Here is a 21,224-nt window from a genome sequence, read left to right as displayed (position 1 = left end):
CAGGATGTGTATAGCTAAGTAAATAAGGAACAGTGTAAAAATCCTTTAATACTTCTCAAAGTTTTGCAGGACACATTCGAATAAATCACAGCTAGACATACATAACTCATGTACATATGGATGCACTCACAGAACCTCCCCACCACACATGGTCATGTTGGTGCACAGACCTTTGCTCTCATATACATCCATGCAAAATGTTCTTCTCGCACACAAAAATACTCAAGCTTCCCTATGCACATTCATTTCACACATGCAAGTACTCTTAAGAGCAGTCTTAGAAAGACAGAAACTTCAAGCCACAGAGATACCCATACAAATCAAGAGTGAGAGAAAGAGAGGGAGAAGGAATGAAGGGGAGGGAGGGAGGAAGACAGGGAGGGAGAGATTCATTCATTCATTCAATTGTATTTATTGAGTGCTTACTGTGTGCAGAGCACTGTATTAAGCGCTTGGGAAGTACAAGTTGGCAACATATAAAGACGGTCCCTACCCAACAACAGGCTCACAGGGGAAGACAGACAACAAAACAAAACATGTGGACAGGTGTCAAGTCGTCAGAACAAATAGAAATTAAGCTAGGTGCACAACATTAACAAAATAAATAGAATAGTAAATATGTGCAAGTAAAATAAATAGAGTAATAAATCTGTACAAACATATATACAGGTGCTGTGGGGAGGGGAAGGAGGTAGGGTGGGGGGGATGGGGCACAGAGGAGCACTGGAGCAGGACAACAGTAGCAGAGGCAGACCATTACAAGAAAAATGCAAACAGGAAGGGAAAACAAGGAAAAGCCGGATGAGGATGAGAATTTCTCTATGTTCTGAACTAAAGGAACCTGGGATGGTAGATTTCCCTGAGGTCTCTGAAATTGGTTCTTTAAAGTGAATGGTGGTCTGCACAATTCCATGTGGCAAAATATTGTGTGAGATAAATAACTCATATAGTTTTATAACCCTAACCTAAATAAAGGTGGGCAGGTAAAGTCTGAAGACTAGTCTGTTTTTACAATAATTCAAGGTTAGTATGTGGCATATCTTTCTATGTTCAGAAACCTCTCCTTTGCTAGAAGTGTTGAAGACTGGGAATGTTGCTTTATTTAGAAATGCAGGCAGCACCGTCGCAGATAGATAGGGGACAGACACAACCTGAATGCCTCAATGCTTAAAGAACACTTCAACAGTTGGAAAAATGTTATTTGATAACATTTACAGATTTTGCTACAGAAAAGTACAAAATGAGAACCACTGAAATCCTTCAACAATAATTTTGCTTCCATATTTTGTGAACTCAATGTTATACATTGAGATACAAAATATTTTTTGATGAGTGGCCTTTTAATCAATCGATGGTATTTATTGAGCACATACTGTGTGCAGAGCACTGTACTAAGTGCTTGGGCTCAGAGTACAATACAACAAAGTTGGTGGACACAATCCTTGCCCTCAATGCAAATACAAACATAAGAACAGATATTTTGTGACACCACAGAGTTTTTTTAAATACTGAGGACTGTTCGACAACAAACTCCAGTGGCTTAGGTGGCCAAAATCTCAACATCCCATCCTGCACCTTAAACCAAGAGTTTCAAATCAATGAAAAAATTCTAAGTTTTCTCCCTAAATGTGAACTTGCCTTTAACATTCACTTATCCAACATGACTTGTCTTTCAACCTCAATGTTTCAGCTTTCCCCATTTATCAGAGACATCATGTACTACTTGCCACCTACAGATTTTAAATGTGATGGTTAGAGTGCTAATGACCATGAAGTGCTTTGAGATCCTTGGATGAAAGACACTGGTGAGGACAAAGTATGTTATTTATTTCTCTCATTCTCTCCCCACCCTCTCACCCAAATCTACTTTATCTCTTCCCTGGGCAAGTTAGATCTTGGAGCTAGTTTCAAACGCCCTTGTAGAAGTATCAGCAATTGGGAATTGGGAGTGACTTTACTCCAATAATAACTACCCCCCTTTAAGTTCCCTAGTTGGAGCCCAAAATGAAAGTTCACTTTTTAGGTTCTCGAGCTGCAATATTCCAAAACCAACTGGATATTTAACACCTTCGAATATTTAAAATGGGCTTTTAAGATACTTGGTCAGAGGCATAGCTTGCCGAAGGATGACAGAGAAACCCCAAGGGAAAGGAAAAATCTGAGAAGTCGCTCCCAGATCTCAGCCTTAGCCAAATGAAACACGGACAAATGTTTACACGCTGTGACCACCAAACTGCTGAAAGGTGAAGTGGGGTCTGAAGTGCGAGGAAAAAAATAATCCTCCTCTAATAACCTCCTCTCATTCCCATCCCATGGGGCAAGTCACTGTTTCCCTGCTACCATCATTCAGTGCTGCTTAGCCCAGCCAAGAGTCAGATGATCCTGGAATGAGACTAAACTCACTACCACAGTACCTAGCATAATCATCATCATCAATCGTATTTATTGAGCGCTTACTATGGGCAGAGCACTGTACTAAGCGCTTGGGAAGTACAAATTGGCAACATAATACCAACTAGCCTAGGAAAAGGCAGTTGTTAACATCTCCTACAGCAGCACAGGCACACACACACACACACACACACACACGCCTCAATTTGCATTGTGTTCAGCTAAATGTTCATCCTAAAAGATTTAGCTGTGATGGAAAGAACAATAAAAGTCAAAGGAAAAATGATAATGCTGTTAGTCCCCAGGCACAGTGCACTTGAAACACTGAATTGGGTAGCGTTGCCAACAATTACTGTTAGGGTGAGCCTGTGACAAATGGGACTGTGGCCAGGGAGAGGAAAACAAAAAATGCTAATTAGACAGAGCCAGGATCAGTACCGAGACTAAGAAAGTCAGTGAAGCAGAGTGGCCTATTGGGTAGAACATGGGCCTGGGAGCCAGTAGGACCTGGGTTCTAATCCCAGCTCTGCTGCAGATAAACTTGTGTCCTTGGGCATGCCACTTTGCTTCTCTGTGCCTCATTCCCCTCCTCTGTAAAATGGGGATTAAGGCTGGAGCCCCATGTGGGACAGGGACTCTGTCCAAGTGTATGTCCCAGTGGTTAGTACAGTTCCTGGACTACAGTAAGCGCTTAACAAATACCATAAAAAGGTCTTTTAATTTTAATTTGCATTTTTGAAGGCTGTGTTATAGTCTAGGTTTCCCTAGTGGTGAGAAATCTGAACCAAAAGCCAGTTCTTTTCTTAGAGCAAAGAACACAACCACCTGCTGTGGGTCTTTGAGAATAATAATGATGGCATTTGTTAAGCGCTTACTACGTGCAAAGCACTGTTCTAAGCACTGGGGGGGATACAAAGTGATCAGGTTGTCCCACATGGGGCTCATAGCCTTAATCCCCATTTTACAGACGAGGTAACTGAGGCTCAGAGAAGTTAAGTGACTTGCCCAAGGTCACACAGCACACATGTGGCGGAGTCAGGATTCGAACCCATGACCTCTGACTCCAGAGCCCGGGCTCTTGAGAAGCAGGTTGGCCCAATGGAAAGAGCACAGGCCTGGGAGCCAGAAGACCTGAGTTCTGATCCCAGCTCTGCCACTTGCCTGCTATGTGACCTTGGGCAAGTTACCTGACTTCTCAGTTTCCTCATCTGTAAAATGGGGATTAAATCGTACTCCTACATATATATATTATGAGCCTCAAATGGGACAGGAACTATGTCCAACCAGATGACTTTGTAGTATACTCTCCCAAGTGTTTAGTACAGTGCTCTGCACACAGTAAGCACTTAATAAATGCCACTGATTGGTTACCTTGTACCTACCCTAGCACTTGGTACAGTGCTTGGCACACTCTAAGGGCTTAATACACATCATTGGTGGACAGAATTGACACAGTAGGAAATGAGTGCGTTGAAAATCCAGGACTTTCAGTTTCCAGACTCCATGCAAAACTTTTAAACATGTCACCCAGCTTCTATTTAATCAATTTTGCTGCCTCTTGGTTTACATCTAGTTCCTTAATTCCGTAGTGAAGGAGGGTGGATGAGGGGAGAAAACTAATAGTTGCAAACCAGAATTAGAAATATTTCTTTCAGGCAGAGTGAATAAGTACTTAAAAGCCAGCAACTCAGAATGCTAGAAGCTATACCTTGCCCACTACAAACAGACCCCATTTAAAGCCTTCTTGCAGGATTTCATGGGCCTTAGACAGTGCATTAAATTTGAGCCATTAACAGGAACAGAACTCCAGTTTTCTTCCCTCACTCCCATTCTAGTATTTCCTTGGTCAGTGGGATGTTACTGCATTTCACAGGATGCTCTCAGAAAACCCAGTCTGAAAAATGAGTGATGGAAAGAAGAAATGGAAACTTGACTTGGGGGATTTGTGTGCTGGAGAGAAATATGAAATGTTATTTTATTAAATTCTGTATATAACCTTAAAGCACCTGGGTAAATTAGCATAGGCTCAGAAAGTCAGGGAGGAGAAAAATTAGGCAGGACTACTTTGGCCATTGAGCATATTGGAATCTAATAAGTAGTGAAAATAGAATATATATTCACAGTCAAAGATCATAATGGAAGCATAAAGATTCTGCAGCTCTAAACAATAAAAACAATTCTTTTGCCAGGCTTTTAAAACACTGAAAAAAAAACCCAAAACCACCTATACTACCTAGAAGTACTAGAAAGTGTGAGGCACTGAGTTCCTCATATAGCAGGCATGCATGTTTGTGTCCCGAACCAGAAACCACCCTGAAGAACGTATCAGGGCCAACCTCTGGAAGACCAAAAACGGTCTTAAATTCTAGCCTTTTAGGTGGTTATGAGGGTTTACAGCCAGCCAGACATTTCAAAGTGGCCTCACCCAACTGCTCTGAAAGATAAAAGCTATCAGAGATGTGGTCAAGAGAAAAAGCTATAGGGAACTCGGACATACTGTGAGCCTTATGTGGGATAGGGATCGTGTCTGACCTAATTAAGTGATATCTGCCCCCGTGTTTAGCACATAGCAAGCACTTAAATACAATTATTATTACTACTATTACATTACTTTTAGAGAAATCTAAACGGAGTTTACTTTCCACCTAACATATGGACAGTGCCCAGTTGATTCAGTCGCTGTAGGTTTTGACCTAAAAATGGGGTGTAGGTAAGGGAGGGTAACCCTGAAGAAAAAAAAAAAAAGCAGAACCCTGACTTACTGTAGCAAGCACTACATTAAAAGTTATTAATCAATGCTACTAGGTATACTTACTGTGTCCCAGATCTGAAGTTTAATCTGTTTTCCATCAATAGTTATCATTCGAGCACCAAATTCTACACCTGAATAGAATAAACAAAACTTATTAGCAAGTGAAAGGGAATGCATTTGGCAGAAAAGGAGATAAGCTTACCAAGTTCATTACATTTTAAGGTAAACATCTGTTACACTTCAGCAAAACAAAACTAACAAACCCAGCTTCTAACAGCAAAGGCCACCTCAGTAAATATTTCTCATAGCAGCAATGGTAGCTAGAATATTTACTAAGCGCTTACTGTGAGCAGAGCATGGTACTAAGCAGTAGGAAAGAATACACTGGTGGGTATTAGACTTGTTCTTCAACACAAATTGCTGATCCAAGCATCTCCAAAAATGATCAAGACATAGACTCAAAAACTACACTATACCTTGACCAATTGTGGCAAAGAGCCAAATCAGAAAGAGAAAGAATGTTTTATTATGTGTGCTCAATAAAATTCAGGCATTGAGGAAAAAATACAAAAAAAAGCCTCCAACTTGGAAAATAATAACAGTAAGTGGCTGGAATGTTACCAAATGCCAGGCTACCTGATATCCCAATTCTTGTTTCCAATCCTCAACCCTCATCACACTGTTCCCTAAGTCACCACTGACGTGTTAATGGGAAGGAAGTCTCTCTAACATGGCCTGGGGAAATGAAGAGGTTGTGGCCCCTTTCTTCGATGCTGTATACATTGACAACCAGCAAAGCGGCTACCAATTTCCTTCCAACACTTGAGACCTGGGGGCCTGCCGGAACAGTACAGGTTCTAAAATCAACTGAGGCAGGCCTGAGCAATTTTCACATGAAAGCACTGAAATTTGTATTCTTTTATGGACACCCATCACCTGCTCCCCAATTTTGAAAGTGTCCGATGAAATTAGTCAAGGGAGCCAGAAACCAGGTTAGTCCTACTTGGCAATTTCTTAGTTCAGTGCTCTGCAGACTGCAAGCACATAATAAATTTGACTGATTGATTGACAGACTGATGGTCAGAGGAAAACGATCTTTGAAGTACAACCCGCTCACCCACAAGGGTGGGTCTGAAGAGGACATTTATCTTCTGGGAGTACGCAACACATGGGACTCCTCCAGGTCTTCTCTCACAGGCCGAAAGAACTTAGAAATTTTCCTTCGAAGCCAAAGACAGAAAGCAAATGTTCACCCCAGCTGAGGAAGGGGATCATTACGGTCTATAAGAAGGGGTCCATGCCAGGACTTTGGGGAATGCTTCGCTTAGGGAGTAAGATATGGGTGGCAGCAACTGTCCCACCTTTGGACCGGTGGGCACCTGCACCTCAGGGCACGGCACAAATCCTGACTCTCATGACCTTATTTATTCAGTCATTACAGGAGACGGGGATGGACAGTGGTGAGGGAGGCTAATTTTGGAGCAGTGAACATCTGTGAAGGTGACTCCTGAAAGGAATAGCACATATTATCAAGTCATTACTGCGTGCAGTGTGCTGCAGAATAGTCGGATCAGAGCCAGGGTGGGAAGAGGATACACATGGCCCTCAGGAGCCAGATGTCATCTTGGCAGACGAGCGGCCTGCAGTTGTCTAGGGAAGGGCAAGCAGCCCAGTGCCAGGATTCTGTCTCTCCTCTCACACCAGGAAATGGCTCCCAGCACTCATTTCCCCAACTGTGTTGTGCGGGGAGAAAACAAAGGTCATTTTTTTCCCAAGATACAGCATTTACTGCTGCCCTGCCTGCATACTTAATTGCTACTGCATTACCAGAGCCCAGCTAATGTGCTTTGCTATCTGCTTCTCAATATGGAAGACCTCCACCTGACCAATATTTTAATCACTGAAAATGCCACTCACAAACACTTCCTATGTAAAACACGAAAATGAATTTCCCGGCATTTAAATGCTGAGTTTTTGCCTGTGATCAAGTAGCTATTCCTAGGGATTACTGGTTAGAGAGGAAATGGCCAGACAGAGAAAAGAGTAATGAAAAAGTCTTCAGTGAGTCTGTTTTTGAAGCACTTGGGGTGCTTCATCTGAGTTTCGACTTTGAAAGGTCACCCTAAATCTTTCATGAGTCTCAGCTGCAGCCCACAGACAGCAAACACTTGCCTTTCCACCGGAATGGCCTTGTTTTATCCTAAAACATTCACATCTTCTTGATGTATTTACCAGGATTCAAATCTCTAGACTGGAAGTTTGTCGCGGACAGGGCATGTGTCTGTTTATTGTTACACTGTACTCTCCCAAGCACTCAGTTCGATACTCTGCACACAGTAAGCTCTCAATAAATACGAATGAATGAATGAATGAATCTTCCTTAGTGCATCAGCAAGGCCATAACCGAGTCAGGCTGATGGCTCATTCAGGGCAGTATTTCGGCTCCGACAGCAGCAACAGGATGTTTGACATTGTTAAGTCCGCTTATTGTTCTCAATAAAGTCATTATAAGTCATTTCCAAGAACTGAAGTCATTGTACAGATTTATTATTCTATTTATTTTATTTGTACATAGTTACTATCCTATTTATTTTGTCAATGATGTGCACTTAGCTTTACTTCTATTTATTCTGATGACTTGACACCTGTCCACATGTTTTGTTCTGTTGTCTGTCTCCCCCTTCTAGACTGTGAGCCCGCTGTTGGGTAGGGACCGTCTCTATATGTTGCCAACTTGTACTTCCCAAGCGCTTAGTACAGTGCTCTGCACACGGTAAGCGCTCAATAAATACGATTGAATGAATGAATTAATCAATTAATTTGGAAAAATAAATATTTATGGTATAAAGGTCTTGGTTTCTCTTTCATAAAATTGCTTTTGAATGTTGTGCTTCTTCCTGATCTAGGATTAACTTGCCTCTAGACAGTAAGCCCTTTGTGGGCAGAGACTTAGTCTACCAATTCTGTTGTATCGTATTCTCCCAACCACTTAGGAAATTGCTTAGCACACAGTAAGCACTCAATAAATGCCAATGATTAGAGGAACAGTTTGATTTTTATAGATGTGTTGTCTAACATCCCTAACATTTACCTAGAAGAATTTACTACAAACTCCTTGTCCCTTTTTGAACCAGTTGGTATTTTCTGCCCCCATAACTCTTTGTGATAAGAAATTCTACCTTCCTATCTCCCACTGGGTGAAGTAGTGCTTCTTGTTGTTTTTGCCTCTTATCTATTGCCTTCAACTTGCATGGATGTTTCCTATGCCTTGTGTTGGGGGATTTGATGAACAGTATTTCAATAAATCTGTTTACCCTGTCCATATCCTTCATGATTTTGTAAACCTCACTCAGATCATCAGTCCTCTCTGTTAGGCTTAACAAGTTTAGGCTAGACACATGCTCTGGAGGGCATCATCAGAAATACAAATTGCTATATATTTCTTCATGCAAAACAAATATCAACAGTATTTTGGGGAGTGCTCTCTGCGTGGAGAGCCCTTTAGTAAGCCCCTGGGAGAGTGGAAAAGAGATAGTAGATAGGATTACTGCCTTTAAGCAGCATGGCCCAGTGGAGAGAGCACAGGCCTAGGAGTCAGAAGGACTTGGGTTCTAATCCCAGCTCTGTCACTTGTCCGCTGTCACTTCACTTCTCTGTGCCTCAGTTACCTCATATGTAAAATGGGGATTAAGACAGTGAGCCCCATTTGGGACAAGGACTGTGATCAACCTAATTATCTTGTATCTACCCCAGTGCTTAGAACAGTGCTTGACACACAGTAAGTGCATAACAAATACCACCATTAAGGAGCTTACAATCTAGCAGGGCAGACAGACTCTAAAATGAATTCATGTAGGGTTTCGTCACTCTCCAGTGGAGTATATAGTTGGGGGTGGTAGCACTATCATCATCATCATCAATCGTATTGAGCGCTTACTGTGCGCAGAGCACTGTACTAAGCGCTTGGGAAGTACAAGTTGGCAACATATAGAGACAGTCCCTACCCAACAGTGGGCTCACAGTCTAAAAGGGGGAGACAGAGAACAAAACAAAACCAAACATACTAACAAAATAAAATAAACAGAATAGATATGCACTAGATGTGCTGTCCCGTGAACACCTGGGCAGTTGCATAAAATCCATCCAGGACTCAGATCAAAGGATATTTATAGTCCTGATGTGGTATGGCATCCACTTTTGGGGCATTACCAGGTGAGGAACCTGGGTATGCAGCCAAATTAGCATCCTGGGACTCCTACACACGGGCAGGGAGAAATTGGTAAGGAATGGAGAAATAAATGGCCCAATGAAGCCCCAGTGATAACAAGCTTCTACCACACAATCTAAAGTTGGCAGCCAATTGTGCATTTGGGATGTAGCTGGTGGAGAAAAGGCTTGGCTGGCCTAAACTGCCGAGCTGTTATCTTAACCCATCTGTAGCTTTTCTAATCTCAAAAAGCCTTCTAGAGACTCTTACCCCAACCAGGGTGTCAGGAATCATGCTAGCAGAACGAATAGCTTTCATCTGCCCCTCTGTCTGCTGCTCTTTTGGTGTCTCTCTACTCTCCGATGCAGTCAGTGCCACCGGAACACATGTGTACCACATTATGAGGTGATAACAGGATGAAAGAATTGGGGAACGTTCTGACAAGCCCCATCCGTGTTGTGCCATATCCAGTTGGTGTTGGGAGAAAGGGTTGTATACATGCACTGATCGCTGAACCACATTTTCCATAACGTGATACTGTGTGTGAATGCAACCCCTATGCTACAGAACTGTGTGTTTTTTGAGATCTGGAAAAATCATGGAAAGGTCACTGCTGTGATATGCATTACAATACTCAGCATCCAGGAAGTGGTCAATAAACACCACTGATTGATTGATTTGCACTTGGTCTGCAGTAACATCCAAGTAGCAATGGTGTAGTAAACACATGATCAACCAATCTATGGTATTTACTGAGTGTTTACTCTGTGCAGAGAACTGTATGAGGCAAGTCAATTTGTCCGTTGTTTTAATCTGGGAGTTGATTTAGAATAAAACCTATTTCCCCGCCTTTTCCCCAAAGCAAAGCTCGTAGGCAGCCAGCTGCAGAGCCGAAGCATTTGGTGTCCAGCTTCCGGGAGCCAGATCATCTGCTTGGCCCTGGCTGCCTTGAACCTCAGTGGCCTTAACAATCCCGTCTAAACTTTAACTTTAACATTTTCTGTTGTGATCTTTTCCGTTTTGTGGTACAAATTCAATCCCAAAGTTGATCTTCTTTGGGAATCTGGTTCAGTTGTGGGCGCTGGGATCAACCCAGACCCAGCAATTGGCTCCTGGGGGGAGTTCCTAAATCCATAAAAGTAGCCCTAAATACGGCGTGGCTTCCTTCAGTAGTGATTTGAAGACATTCAACTAAGTGCCCCTACCTTGGACCTCCCTAGGAAATCACCCTGTCGAGCCCAGTGGTGACCCAATCTGTGCCCAGGTTCATTTCCTGGCTCCCGGTGGCTGATGAGCTTGAGGGGAAGCTAAATTTGGTCAGGACCAGGGCTCTGGCTGTTTGTTGGCTCCCCAGCCTGTTGCGGGCAGTGATTGTCTCTATTTGTTGCGGAACTGTACTTCCCAAGCACTTAGCACAGTGCTCTGAACCCAGTAAGTGCTCAATAAATACGATTGAATGAATGAATAATAATAATGATGATGATATTTGTTAAGTGCTGACTATGCGCCAAGCTAGTCTAAGCACTGGATGCACATTCAATGTCTTATCGGTGCTGTTAACTGCTTTATGAACTCAGGCGGGGTTGATTTTAATGATCATTGACCTATCAGGTACTTCAAGAATATGTTTTAAAAACTATCGCTCCCATGTATTCTCGCTGCTATGTAGGTCTGTGCCTCAGTTACCTTGTCTGGAAAATGGGGATTAAGACTGGGAGCCCCATATGGGACAATCTGATCACCTTGTATCCTCCCCAGCGCTTAGAACAGTGCTTTGCACATAGTAAGTGCTTAACAAATGCCATCATCATTATTATATTATTATTCACATCTTTTGCTGTCCACTTTTACAAGGTTCATTAAAAATCATTGCTATTTAATAAAACCTTTCTGCCTCATTTCCCCTCCCAATATCTCCAACTCCTGTATAGATTTATTTCGTGTGCGTGAAATCTTGCTAGGTTTTAGTCTGGTCTTTCGGATTTATTTCCCACAGAAATGAGCACTGCAGCTTGTCAGCACCTCATCATATCTTGTTTAAGGAGCACGAGAAGGAACAGACACATAAATACCCCAACAGCCAGATGCTCAAGGCCATATCTGCTCCTGGGAAAAATGTCAAAAGAATCCAATTGGTCATTGCTGCTGCTTGGCGGTTGTGGTAACTGCAAGCCCCTTTTCAATCTGACTAGGCATCCAATGCTCCCTCAAAACTCAGGATGGTTGGCCTTGAAAACAGCCGATGGGCTCGTGGAGACAAGGTAGGATGCGGGCTTCCCCTCTGGTGCTGGAGTTTGCAGGATTCACAGCTGATGTCTGCGGCTGCTGTGTCACTGAATTCGACCACGGGCAGGAGACCAGGAATGGGGAGCTGAACTGCCTGCAATCCTCTCTTTATTCATGCCTCCATATGGAACTTGCAGTTACACAGCCCCAAAGACTTTGAAGGTAGCAATTCAATCGACTGGCATTACAGAACACCTGAGTGCAAAGTGCCAAATCAAGCACTTGCTAGAGTACTTCCCAGCCCTCGAAAAGCTCAAGTCTACTAAAGTACACGCCTGGATCAGAAACTGTGGCTCAACCAACAGTTTTTTTAGAAGTACTGGTAACAGGAATATATTTATTAAGTGCTTACTGTATGCAGAGCACTGAACTAAGCAGGGGAAAAGAAAACAGACGTGGGAATTCGACACGGTTTCTTTTCAATGCAAAAATCAGTTGCGGATAATACCATTCCCTGGTTTGACAAGACACACTCAGAGGAATGATACGCAATCCAACTGGCTTTTAGGGGTTTGAGGCTGACCTTGCCAGTAGTCAATGATCAGTGCTTCATTAGCTGTGGGCCTCCCACTGCCACCCTGCCCTGTCCAGCTTTTGAAAGAGTGGGCTGTTACACTTCACCATTAAGGCTCAGAAGTGGGAGAGCTGGAGTCAAGCCAAGCCTTCCTCCCCACTCGGTGATGATCACTACAAAGTTCCCTTCAAACACCATATTGAGGGAGTCTCCAAGGAAAGAATCTGAGTGCCACCTCAGCCCACACATCCTACACAAATCGGTACCAGAGCTGGTAAACCAGCGCTGAAATAGACTGAATAAAGTTATGCTGCAAACACCTTGGGTTAGCAGTTTCCCAGGTTTAACAAGGCATCTTGCTAGTCCCCGCCCCCAACTTTTTTTCCCAATGGAATTTACTCTAGAAAGTAGTCTTCCTTTAAGACAAGAAACCTGTGCTTTCAGAATCAGCTTAAGACAAATGAAAAGAATCTTATAAAAATCTATTAAAGATCTTTACATTTGCCAGAAACAAATATTTTTTACCCATTTTTCCTTTACAATTCTTACTTGTCAGTACTCAGTTACATTAAACAGCAGTGAAACAGAATAACAATTTCTTCTTTCAACCACCTACGCAATTTCAGCAATTGAGGAATTATAACTGATACCATGAATCATGCCATCCTCCCCCACAAGCCTCACTTAAAAAAAACAAAACCGAAAAAAAACCATTTTCCTCTCCTTTTGAGTTTCCTTATAAATAGGCCATGGAAAACTTACCGATAGTAAGGTCATGTACTGGTTGAAACCTCTTGTCTGTAAACTGTAGCAATAGGCATGATTTCCCAACACCTGAAAGAAAGCAAGAAACACAACGGTTATATAAAACTAAATGTTTAAATGCGATGAAGCTGTGGAAAAGAAGAACTGAAAGTGTGAACAGACAGGAGAGGAACCTTTTTTAAGGATCACACCTTTCCATATCTTTCAAAAAGGTCAAGGGGCTTGCTGTTCCTAATATTTTATAATGCCATTCATTTAGAGCATTCTTTTGCTCTTGCATTTTGCTCATTTCCAAGAGTTACACTATACTCTCCCAAGCTCTTACTATAGTGCTCTACATACAGTAAGTACTCAGTAAATACAACTGTATATGTTGTTGTACTGTGTTGCTTCCCCTATAAACACAGGTGACACACACCCAAGCACCCAGACAACTACCATCTGTAGTCACCCATGACACCATGTGCCAGCCGTAAAAAGTTACAGAGCAAACTCTCCTTTTAGGTCTTTTTGGAAAGATCACTACTTCAAAAATGAACACAATGTAGACAGAGCACAGTTTGAACTCAGGGGGTGGGGAGGGAAGAGGCTCCTTCTACAGCCCAGCCCGCACCCTCCGTTCCTCTGCCGCTAACCTCCTCACTGTACCTCGTTCTCGCCTGTCCCGCCGTCGACCCCTGGCCTGGTCTGCACATCCGCCAAGAGCTCTCTTCCTCCCTTCAAAGCCCTACTGAGAGCTCACCTCCTCCTGGAGGCCTTCCCAGACTGAGCCCCCTTTTTCCTCTCCTCCTCCCCACCCCCACCTCCTTCCCCTCCCCACAGCACCTGTATATGTTTGTACAGATTTATTACTCTATGTTATTGTACATATTTACTATTCTATTTATTTCGTTAATGATGTGCATCTAGCTTTATCTCTATTCTGATGACTTGACACCTGTCCATATATTTTGTTTTGTTGTCTGCCTCCCCCTTCTAGACTGCGAGCCTGTTGTTGGGTAGGGACCGTCTCTATATGTTGCCGACTTGTACTTCCCAAGCACTTAGTACAGTGCTCTGCACACAGTAAGCGCTCAATAAATACGATTGAATGAATGAATGAAGAGGTGAAGCTGGGGGGGGGCGGGGAGAGAGAGAGAGAGTGCGCCTACCCCATTTTACTGTTCAGAATACTTTCTACTACACTTTTCCCTACTTTTCAGTAGGGCACCCGATGGCACAGAGCGGCAGTGGGCTGAAAGACTATCTGAGGGGTGCTGGCGGATGGTATTACAATTTCAGGAAAACTGAGTTAATCTGAAATTTAGACCACCCAAAGGAAGTAGCTGTGGAATTAATGGGGCTCAAATGGGCGGCTCATTTTGTCTGCAGGGGAGCAGGGCACTTAAGCTTGATTCCTCAGATAAAGGACTTCAGAATGGTCAATTGGTTAACTGTCTCTAAGGGGAAGGGAGGTGGGAGAACAATCAAAAGCCTACTTTGTTTTCTCTTTGGCTCTCTCCCTTCACACAGGCAAGGAGGGTCAGTCTGTGATGGACAGCAAACTGCATTCTTGAGGGCCTTCTGGTTTCCCCTCTCCTTCAGGTTTGACCCCTGGGACACGTTTGCAGTCTAATGGAGACTTGGACCGCCAAGGAAAGTCTGGAAGGACCCAGGTCTCTCCAAGCTACCACACTGGGCTCCCTGGTAGCACTTTCTGGTTCACTTGCTGCCGTCTAACAGCTGTTAATTTGGACAAACCAATCACATCCCTTTTACTGCAAACATCAGTTTGTTGTTTCATAGGTTCCGTCACCCCATTTATGGCGGATTTGGCCTATTTGACTAGGTACTACTTTTAATGAACAGATACATAATAAAGAAAATTTTACTGTAGTAAAATTTGGATAGATTCCCCCTAGACTGAAAGCCCATCGTGGTGAGGGAACGTGTCTACCAACACAGAGATGCAATGTGGCCTCGTGGAAAGAATACTGGCCTGGGAATCAGAGGACGTGGGTTCTAATCCCGGTTTTGCCACTTGTCTGCTGTGTGACCTTGGGCAAGTCACAACTTTTCTGTGCCTTAGTTACTTCATCTGTAAAATGGGGATTAAAGCTGTAAGCCCCAAGTGGGACATGGACTGTGTCCAACCTGATGATCCTATATCTACCCAAGTGCTTAGTATAGTGCCTGGTGCTTAGAGAAGCAGCGTGGCTCATTGGAAAGAGCACGGACTTTGGAGTCAGAGGTCATGAGTTTGAATCCTGGCTCTGCCACTTGTCAGCTGTGTGACTTTGGGCAAGTCACTTAACTTCTCTGGGCCTCTGTTACCTCATCTGTAAAATGGGGATGAAGACTGTGAGCCCCCTGTGGGACAACCTGATCACCTTGTATACCCCCAGGGCTTAGAACAGTGCCTTGCACATAGTAGGCACTAAATAAATGCCATTATTAGTAGTAGTAGTAGTAACTGCTTAACAAACACTTAACCCCCGCTTCCCCAAAACAACAAAAAAATCCAACAATAAAAAACCCAACTCTGTTATACTCTTCCAAGTGCTTAGCAAAGTGCTCTGCACACTGTAAGCACTCAATACCAATGATTGATTGATTATAGACCCACAGCCCCATTTGTTTTGAGGATGGTCTTATTTTTTTCAGGACCCAGGCTTCTTGGCCCATACTGACTTGCATGATTAAATGAAACACTGATATTGTAACTACTCTGCCAGGAAACCAGGAAGCACTTTTACAACATTATTTCAATTTCTCAAGGACTCTGCTCATTTGGCCAGACCTGTCTCTACCACTCTGAATTAGCTCTCAAGAGTGACAGAGCCACAAAGGAATTTCAATGAAGAGACAGTCAGCAATGGGAAAATGAATAACTCCATCATACTCACCCACATTTCCTTCCTGCCCAGCTCCCTAGCTCACTAGCCTTCTCTCTCCTCATGTCCAGTTAACGGCAGAAAACCTAGCCATTTTCTCTGAGGGTGAGTTTTCCAACAAGCTGAAAATTTGCAAATAAACTTGCCCAGCAAGGTTAGTCTCCGAGCATATTGTTAACCCAGTTGGTCTTCATTACAAAACATCATTTCCAAATCCTGCTGTGCTTCTGAGAATGTTCTATACTGCTTAGCATTACGGAAGGCCATCATTCATTCAACACAAAAAACACATATGGTACAATAATAGTAATAACATCTATTGAGTGCTTACTTGGTGCAGAGCTCTGCACTAAGCACTGGGAAAGAATATACCTGTGGGAATTAGACACGCACCCTCTCCCTTGAAGGGCTCGCAATCAATGAATATAGAAGTTCATGGAGGACTCGAGACACAATCAGGAGCAAGTTGGGAGAGGGAAGGAGGGAATTCCGGAGGGAGAGGGAGGTTGAGTGAAAAATTCTCCAAACGGAAGAAGTCGAGGACCACTTAAGGCAACTTCTCAAACACTAAACCGTAATGTAACCACAGGATTCATTCATTCATTCATTCAATCACATTTATCGAGTGCTTACTGTGTGCACAGCACTGTACTAAGCGCTTGGGAAGTACAAGTTGGCAACTTATAGAGATGGTCCCTACCCAACAACGGGCTCACAGTCTAGAAGCGGGAGACATACAACAAAACAAAACAAGTAGACAGGTGTCAATGCCATCAGAATAAATAGAATTATAGCTATATACACACCATTAACAAAATAGAGTAACTAATATGTACAAATATACACAAGTGTTGATTCAACCACGACTGCAGGGATCTAACCAAAACAAACTGAGGTCACCTCAAACTTTCTTTGGCTTCCTTCCCTGCCCTTATGGCCCGGTTCAAGTTGTAGTAAGATAACAGTGGTGGTGGTGGGGGTCTCGTAAACCCATCTGGACAATGTTGAGCAACAGAAATCTGCAATGTCAAGATTCAGATACAGAGATACCACAGGTGTCTTCACAGATCGAGAGTCCATACTTCCTTCGCCCCTTGTCTTCTATGAATAAACGATCAGAGACAGCCAAAGGAATACAGAGGCCCAACTGGTACAAGGGCAGGAGAGAATGAATTGTGGCTGAGTCATCATTCACCTGCTAAGTCCAAGGCCACGAGGAAGCCACCTTTGAACTCCTTTGTATAAATCTAATGGCATTAATAAATATTTCCTCTCCTCACAAAAAAGAACAGATGCTGTTTGTTTAATTCAGTGTATTTACTGATCATCTACTAGATTTCCAGAAGTGTACTAGGTATATTTTGTTATACTGTATTCTCCCAAGTGCTTAGTACAGTGTTTTGCACACAGCATGCGCTCAGTAAGACTGAATGAATGAATATAGGGAGCAATAAAATGAAAGCACAGTTTCTGCTCTCAAAGAGCCTTGTTTAATGCTTGATTGCCAGAAAACAAGTTGCTTTACCAACGCTTGTAGAAAATAAGAGCCCTATTCTATGATAGATAATAAATTTGACTCAGTTTACTCCATTTTGGGTAAAATGCTACAAATCAAACATGTTTTACCTACTGGAGGAATGAGGAGTCTAATTGGAGATGTGATATAGTACAATTTGGCTGAATTTGAAGCACAAGAGCACTCTGAAGATTATTCAACTGCTGAAGTCTATGGGTCTCAAGTGTTCTGCTCTAAGCACTCTGACCGCCACACACTAAAACCAATAAACCATCATGACAACCATGGGCAGCTGACCAAATAAACGGCACATGCTTGTGTGCTTAAGCTAAAAGGAAGACTCCAATCAACAATCCTGAAAGGATCAATGCTCAGATCAAGTAGCTAACTTTAGAAGATTCACTCAGACATAATTCTCAGCTGCAGGCATGTCTGGGTGACTTTTTCCAGATCGGATGGATCTCTCAATGTGAGTGTCAGGTTTGAGATGAACCTTTCTTTAAAAAAAAAAATAAAAAAAGAAACAAGACGCAGATATTAAACCTATTTCTGGATGAGTTTAAGAGAGGATTTTCAAAATCTGTAATGCCTAATTCAAGAAGAGCTGAGTTTATATTTGACAGATCTCTTGTGAACATCTTCAAGCAGACCATCAGAAGGTCTGAAGCCAAACTGGTTCGGCTCTACCCCAGATGGTTTGGGGGTGGGGGAGAAGAGAGAAAGAGAGAGAGCGCACCACACGGGCTCACCGTCTAGAAGGGGGGAGACAGACATCAAAACAAACAGGCATCAATAGCATCAATTTAAAAATATGGACCACTTCATGAATTTGCTTGTCATGGGACATGCACTGCATCCAACCTGATTAGCTTCTGTCTAATCCCAGTGCTTAGTTCAATGCTTGGCACATAGGAAGTACTTAACAAATACCATAAGAAAAAAAAAAATGTTGTGGACACATCGTGTGTGGGTTTCGGGATCCCGGTTCATTCGGAAGGGAGACCAACTCGCCCCTTAGGAAAAGGGCACGGACTTGATTCAGGCCTGCCTGGATCCTTAGACCACTCTAAAAACACTAAACAACCCAGTAACCACAGACTGACCTGTTCAGACCTGAATCATGAGATATAGGTAGAACTGAACCATTTTTAGGACTCCAGAGAAGGAAACAGGATTTGGACTCAGCTGTGTTTTCAGCTCCTTGTAGGGCTTCCCCCCCATACAAATGTAAACATACACACAGTAAGCACTTAAATACCATAATAATAATAATAATAATAACTTCTAATGTATGCATTATAATCCTGTAAACCCTACAAGCCTTTTAGGGATACCTACTCCACTAAGTATCTGATCTTAAATTGTGGCCTAAAAATCACAAGTCCTGTACTTTCCCCAGTCTGTTTTCTCCACAACAACCACTTAGATAAAGGGACGGGGTGGCAGGACAGGCCTGATGGACCCAAATCTGCGGGGATTCTTCTAAGAAAGTCAGGGACTTGAAAACACAAAGGAACAGGAGATGATCTGCCACTGTAACCACACAGTGCACTGCATCAGCTGACTAATAATGGCTTTTCCAGGCCCTCACTTGGGCTGTGAACAGTACTTATTGAGGGCCCGGTGTGTATAGAGAACCATACCAGGTGAAGAAAGGAGAAGTGCCCCAAAACAGAAAAGGCAGTCCTCCCTTTTCAGTGAGATGTAGATCCATCGCTCTGATCCGGTATAGTTTAGATGCCTGGGCGTGCCACATACCTCCCAGTGAGGGCCAATAATTAAAGAACTGGTAGTCACTGGGAAGATGGAAGAGATCAAGAACCATAAGGTGCTGCCCCTTCTGCCCCACCCCTGGTCAAACAGTAGTGGTGATGTGACCCGGCCAAGACAATCAGCAGAGTCTAGTTGCACCCTTCTGTCACAAGCCAATGAAGGACAAGCCTGTTGTTTAAGCGAGAGCAAACTGCATTTTTTCCCCTGCAGAAGAAATTCCTGGGAACCTGTGAGGTTTAGGAAATAAGGGGGCACTTGCTCAGATACCAAATGCATTTATCTTTCTAGACTGGAAAGAATGCACGATACTTGGCATGTGGCCCTGTGAGGAAACTACTTAGAAATCCACACACATCCATGACTGGTCAACATTGTTCACTGCCCTCGCTGCAGGTCCTGACCAGTTTCTTTATGGCGTGGGATTGTCTAGCAATGAAGTCGTTTCCCATTTATCACCAAAGCAGCCAAAAAAATATATGTACACACACACACACACACACACACACACACACAAAAGAGGGAATCAACAATCCCCATTTTAACAAAGAGTAAACTTGAAAGATTAAAGTTCTATCTCTACAATGTTATTTTTAAGACGAGCTTAATCAAAAAAATCAAAACAAGGGCTAAACCCCACTCGATTTCCCCATACCAAGCTTAAAGCCCTAGCAACCATGACTGTGGGGGATTGGGAAGGGGTGGGAGGGGAAACAGAGCCAGCAGGATTCCCGGAGACCCTCCCCTGGCCTCTTCCCGTTCAGGTAGAAAGTGGAAGTGGAAATTGCTGTTGTCTGGGACCATGGTCAGGTGATGCTTCCCAGGCCGGAGTAAAGCGTGTAGTTCCCCTCCACTGGCTCAACCACAGACATCAATTCCTTGGCAGCAGGTCAAAGGTCCTCTGCGGGACAGTGAAGGGCCGGGGAAGACGATCCGATCCTTCAAGTTCCTTTCTCCCCAGTTTCCCTACTGTGTCAAGCCCCACGCGGGCCAACAGAGCTCTCACCCTTTCCTGAGCTCACAGCAGCACGGGGACTGGGCTACCCCGCAGCTGAAGATCAGAGGCAGGAACTGAAGCAGGAGATTGTGTACTCTACGTTCCCGGCGTGCACGGATTGCAGCATTTTGGTGTCCAAGAACGATAAGAATTATGTTAAGAGTGGGTGGTCTCTTATGCTCTTTAGAACACGAGTTTACAATTGAGGGTTGGTTGGCCACACTAAACTCCAGAAACAAACCCTTGTATTTAAAGCAAAAGGAGTTTCCACCGGCTTCTATTAAGACTTTAAAGGATTAATGACTAAACACATAAATAAGAATTAGGAAATCATGTACACAGATCTAAGAACTGAATTTACGGCGAATGTTGCAAATGACAGTCTAAGAGAGTTTTATTGTAGAATTACTTTTTGCGAAGATTATTCACCAATGGTTTCATCTAATAGAGGTTTTTTTTCTTTTCTAAAAAGCCCATTGTGGGAGAGGAATGTGTCTACCAGCTCCCATCATCATCAATCAATCGTATTTATTGAGCGCTTACTATGTGCAGAGCACTGTACTAAGCGCTTGGGAAGCACAAATTGGCAACATATAGAGACATTCCCTACCCAACAGTGGGCTCACAGTCTAAAAGGGGGAGACAGAGAACAAAACCAAACATACTAACAAAATAAAATAAATAGAATAGATATATACAAGTAAAATAAATAAATAAATAGAGTTGTAAATATGTACAAACATATATACATATATACAGGTGCTGTGGGGAAGGGAAGGAGGTAAGATGGGGGGGGGGGGACTCCTCCAAGTACTTAGTATAGTACTCCATACACAGTAAGCTCTAAAAATCACTGATTGATAGGAATATATATATATATATATATATTTTTTTTTTAAATGGTATTTGTTAAGCACTATGTGCCAAGCACTGTATTTGGCACTGGGGTAGATCCAAGCTAATCAGGTTGGACACAATCCATGTTCCACATGGGACTCAGAGTCTTAACCCCCATTTTACAGATAAGGTAACTGAGGCACAAAAAATTTAAGTGACTTGCCCAAGGTCACACAGCAGACAAGTGGCAGAGCTGGGATTAGAACTTAGGTCCTTCTGACTCCAAGGCCCATTCTTGAGCCACTAGGATATGCTG

General features: G+C 43.1%; 1 protein-coding gene across 1 annotated transcript in view; it reads right to left on the bottom strand.

Moving 5' to 3' along the window:
• The window catches only part of RAB2A (RAB2A, member RAS oncogene family), a 78,415-nt gene that overhangs the window by 34,108 nt on the left and 23,083 nt on the right, over positions 1-21,224 (bottom strand). The window contains exons 2-3 of the mRNA XM_038766748.1: positions 12,913-12,984; positions 5,207-5,274 (exon numbers count right to left, since the gene is read on the bottom strand). Of these exons, the coding sequence (XP_038622676.1) occupies positions 5,207-5,274; positions 12,913-12,984 (140 nt within the window). The remainder of the gene's footprint in view (positions 1-5,206; positions 5,275-12,912; positions 12,985-21,224) is intronic.

Source organism: Tachyglossus aculeatus, chromosome 25 (genome assembly GCF_015852505.1).
Source record: "Tachyglossus aculeatus isolate mTacAcu1 chromosome 25, mTacAcu1.pri, whole genome shotgun sequence".
Taxonomy (NCBI): Eukaryota; Metazoa; Chordata; class Mammalia; order Monotremata; family Tachyglossidae; genus Tachyglossus; species Tachyglossus aculeatus.
Note: the sequence above shows the minus strand (reverse complement) of the source record. Positions and strands in the feature narration are given on the sequence as shown.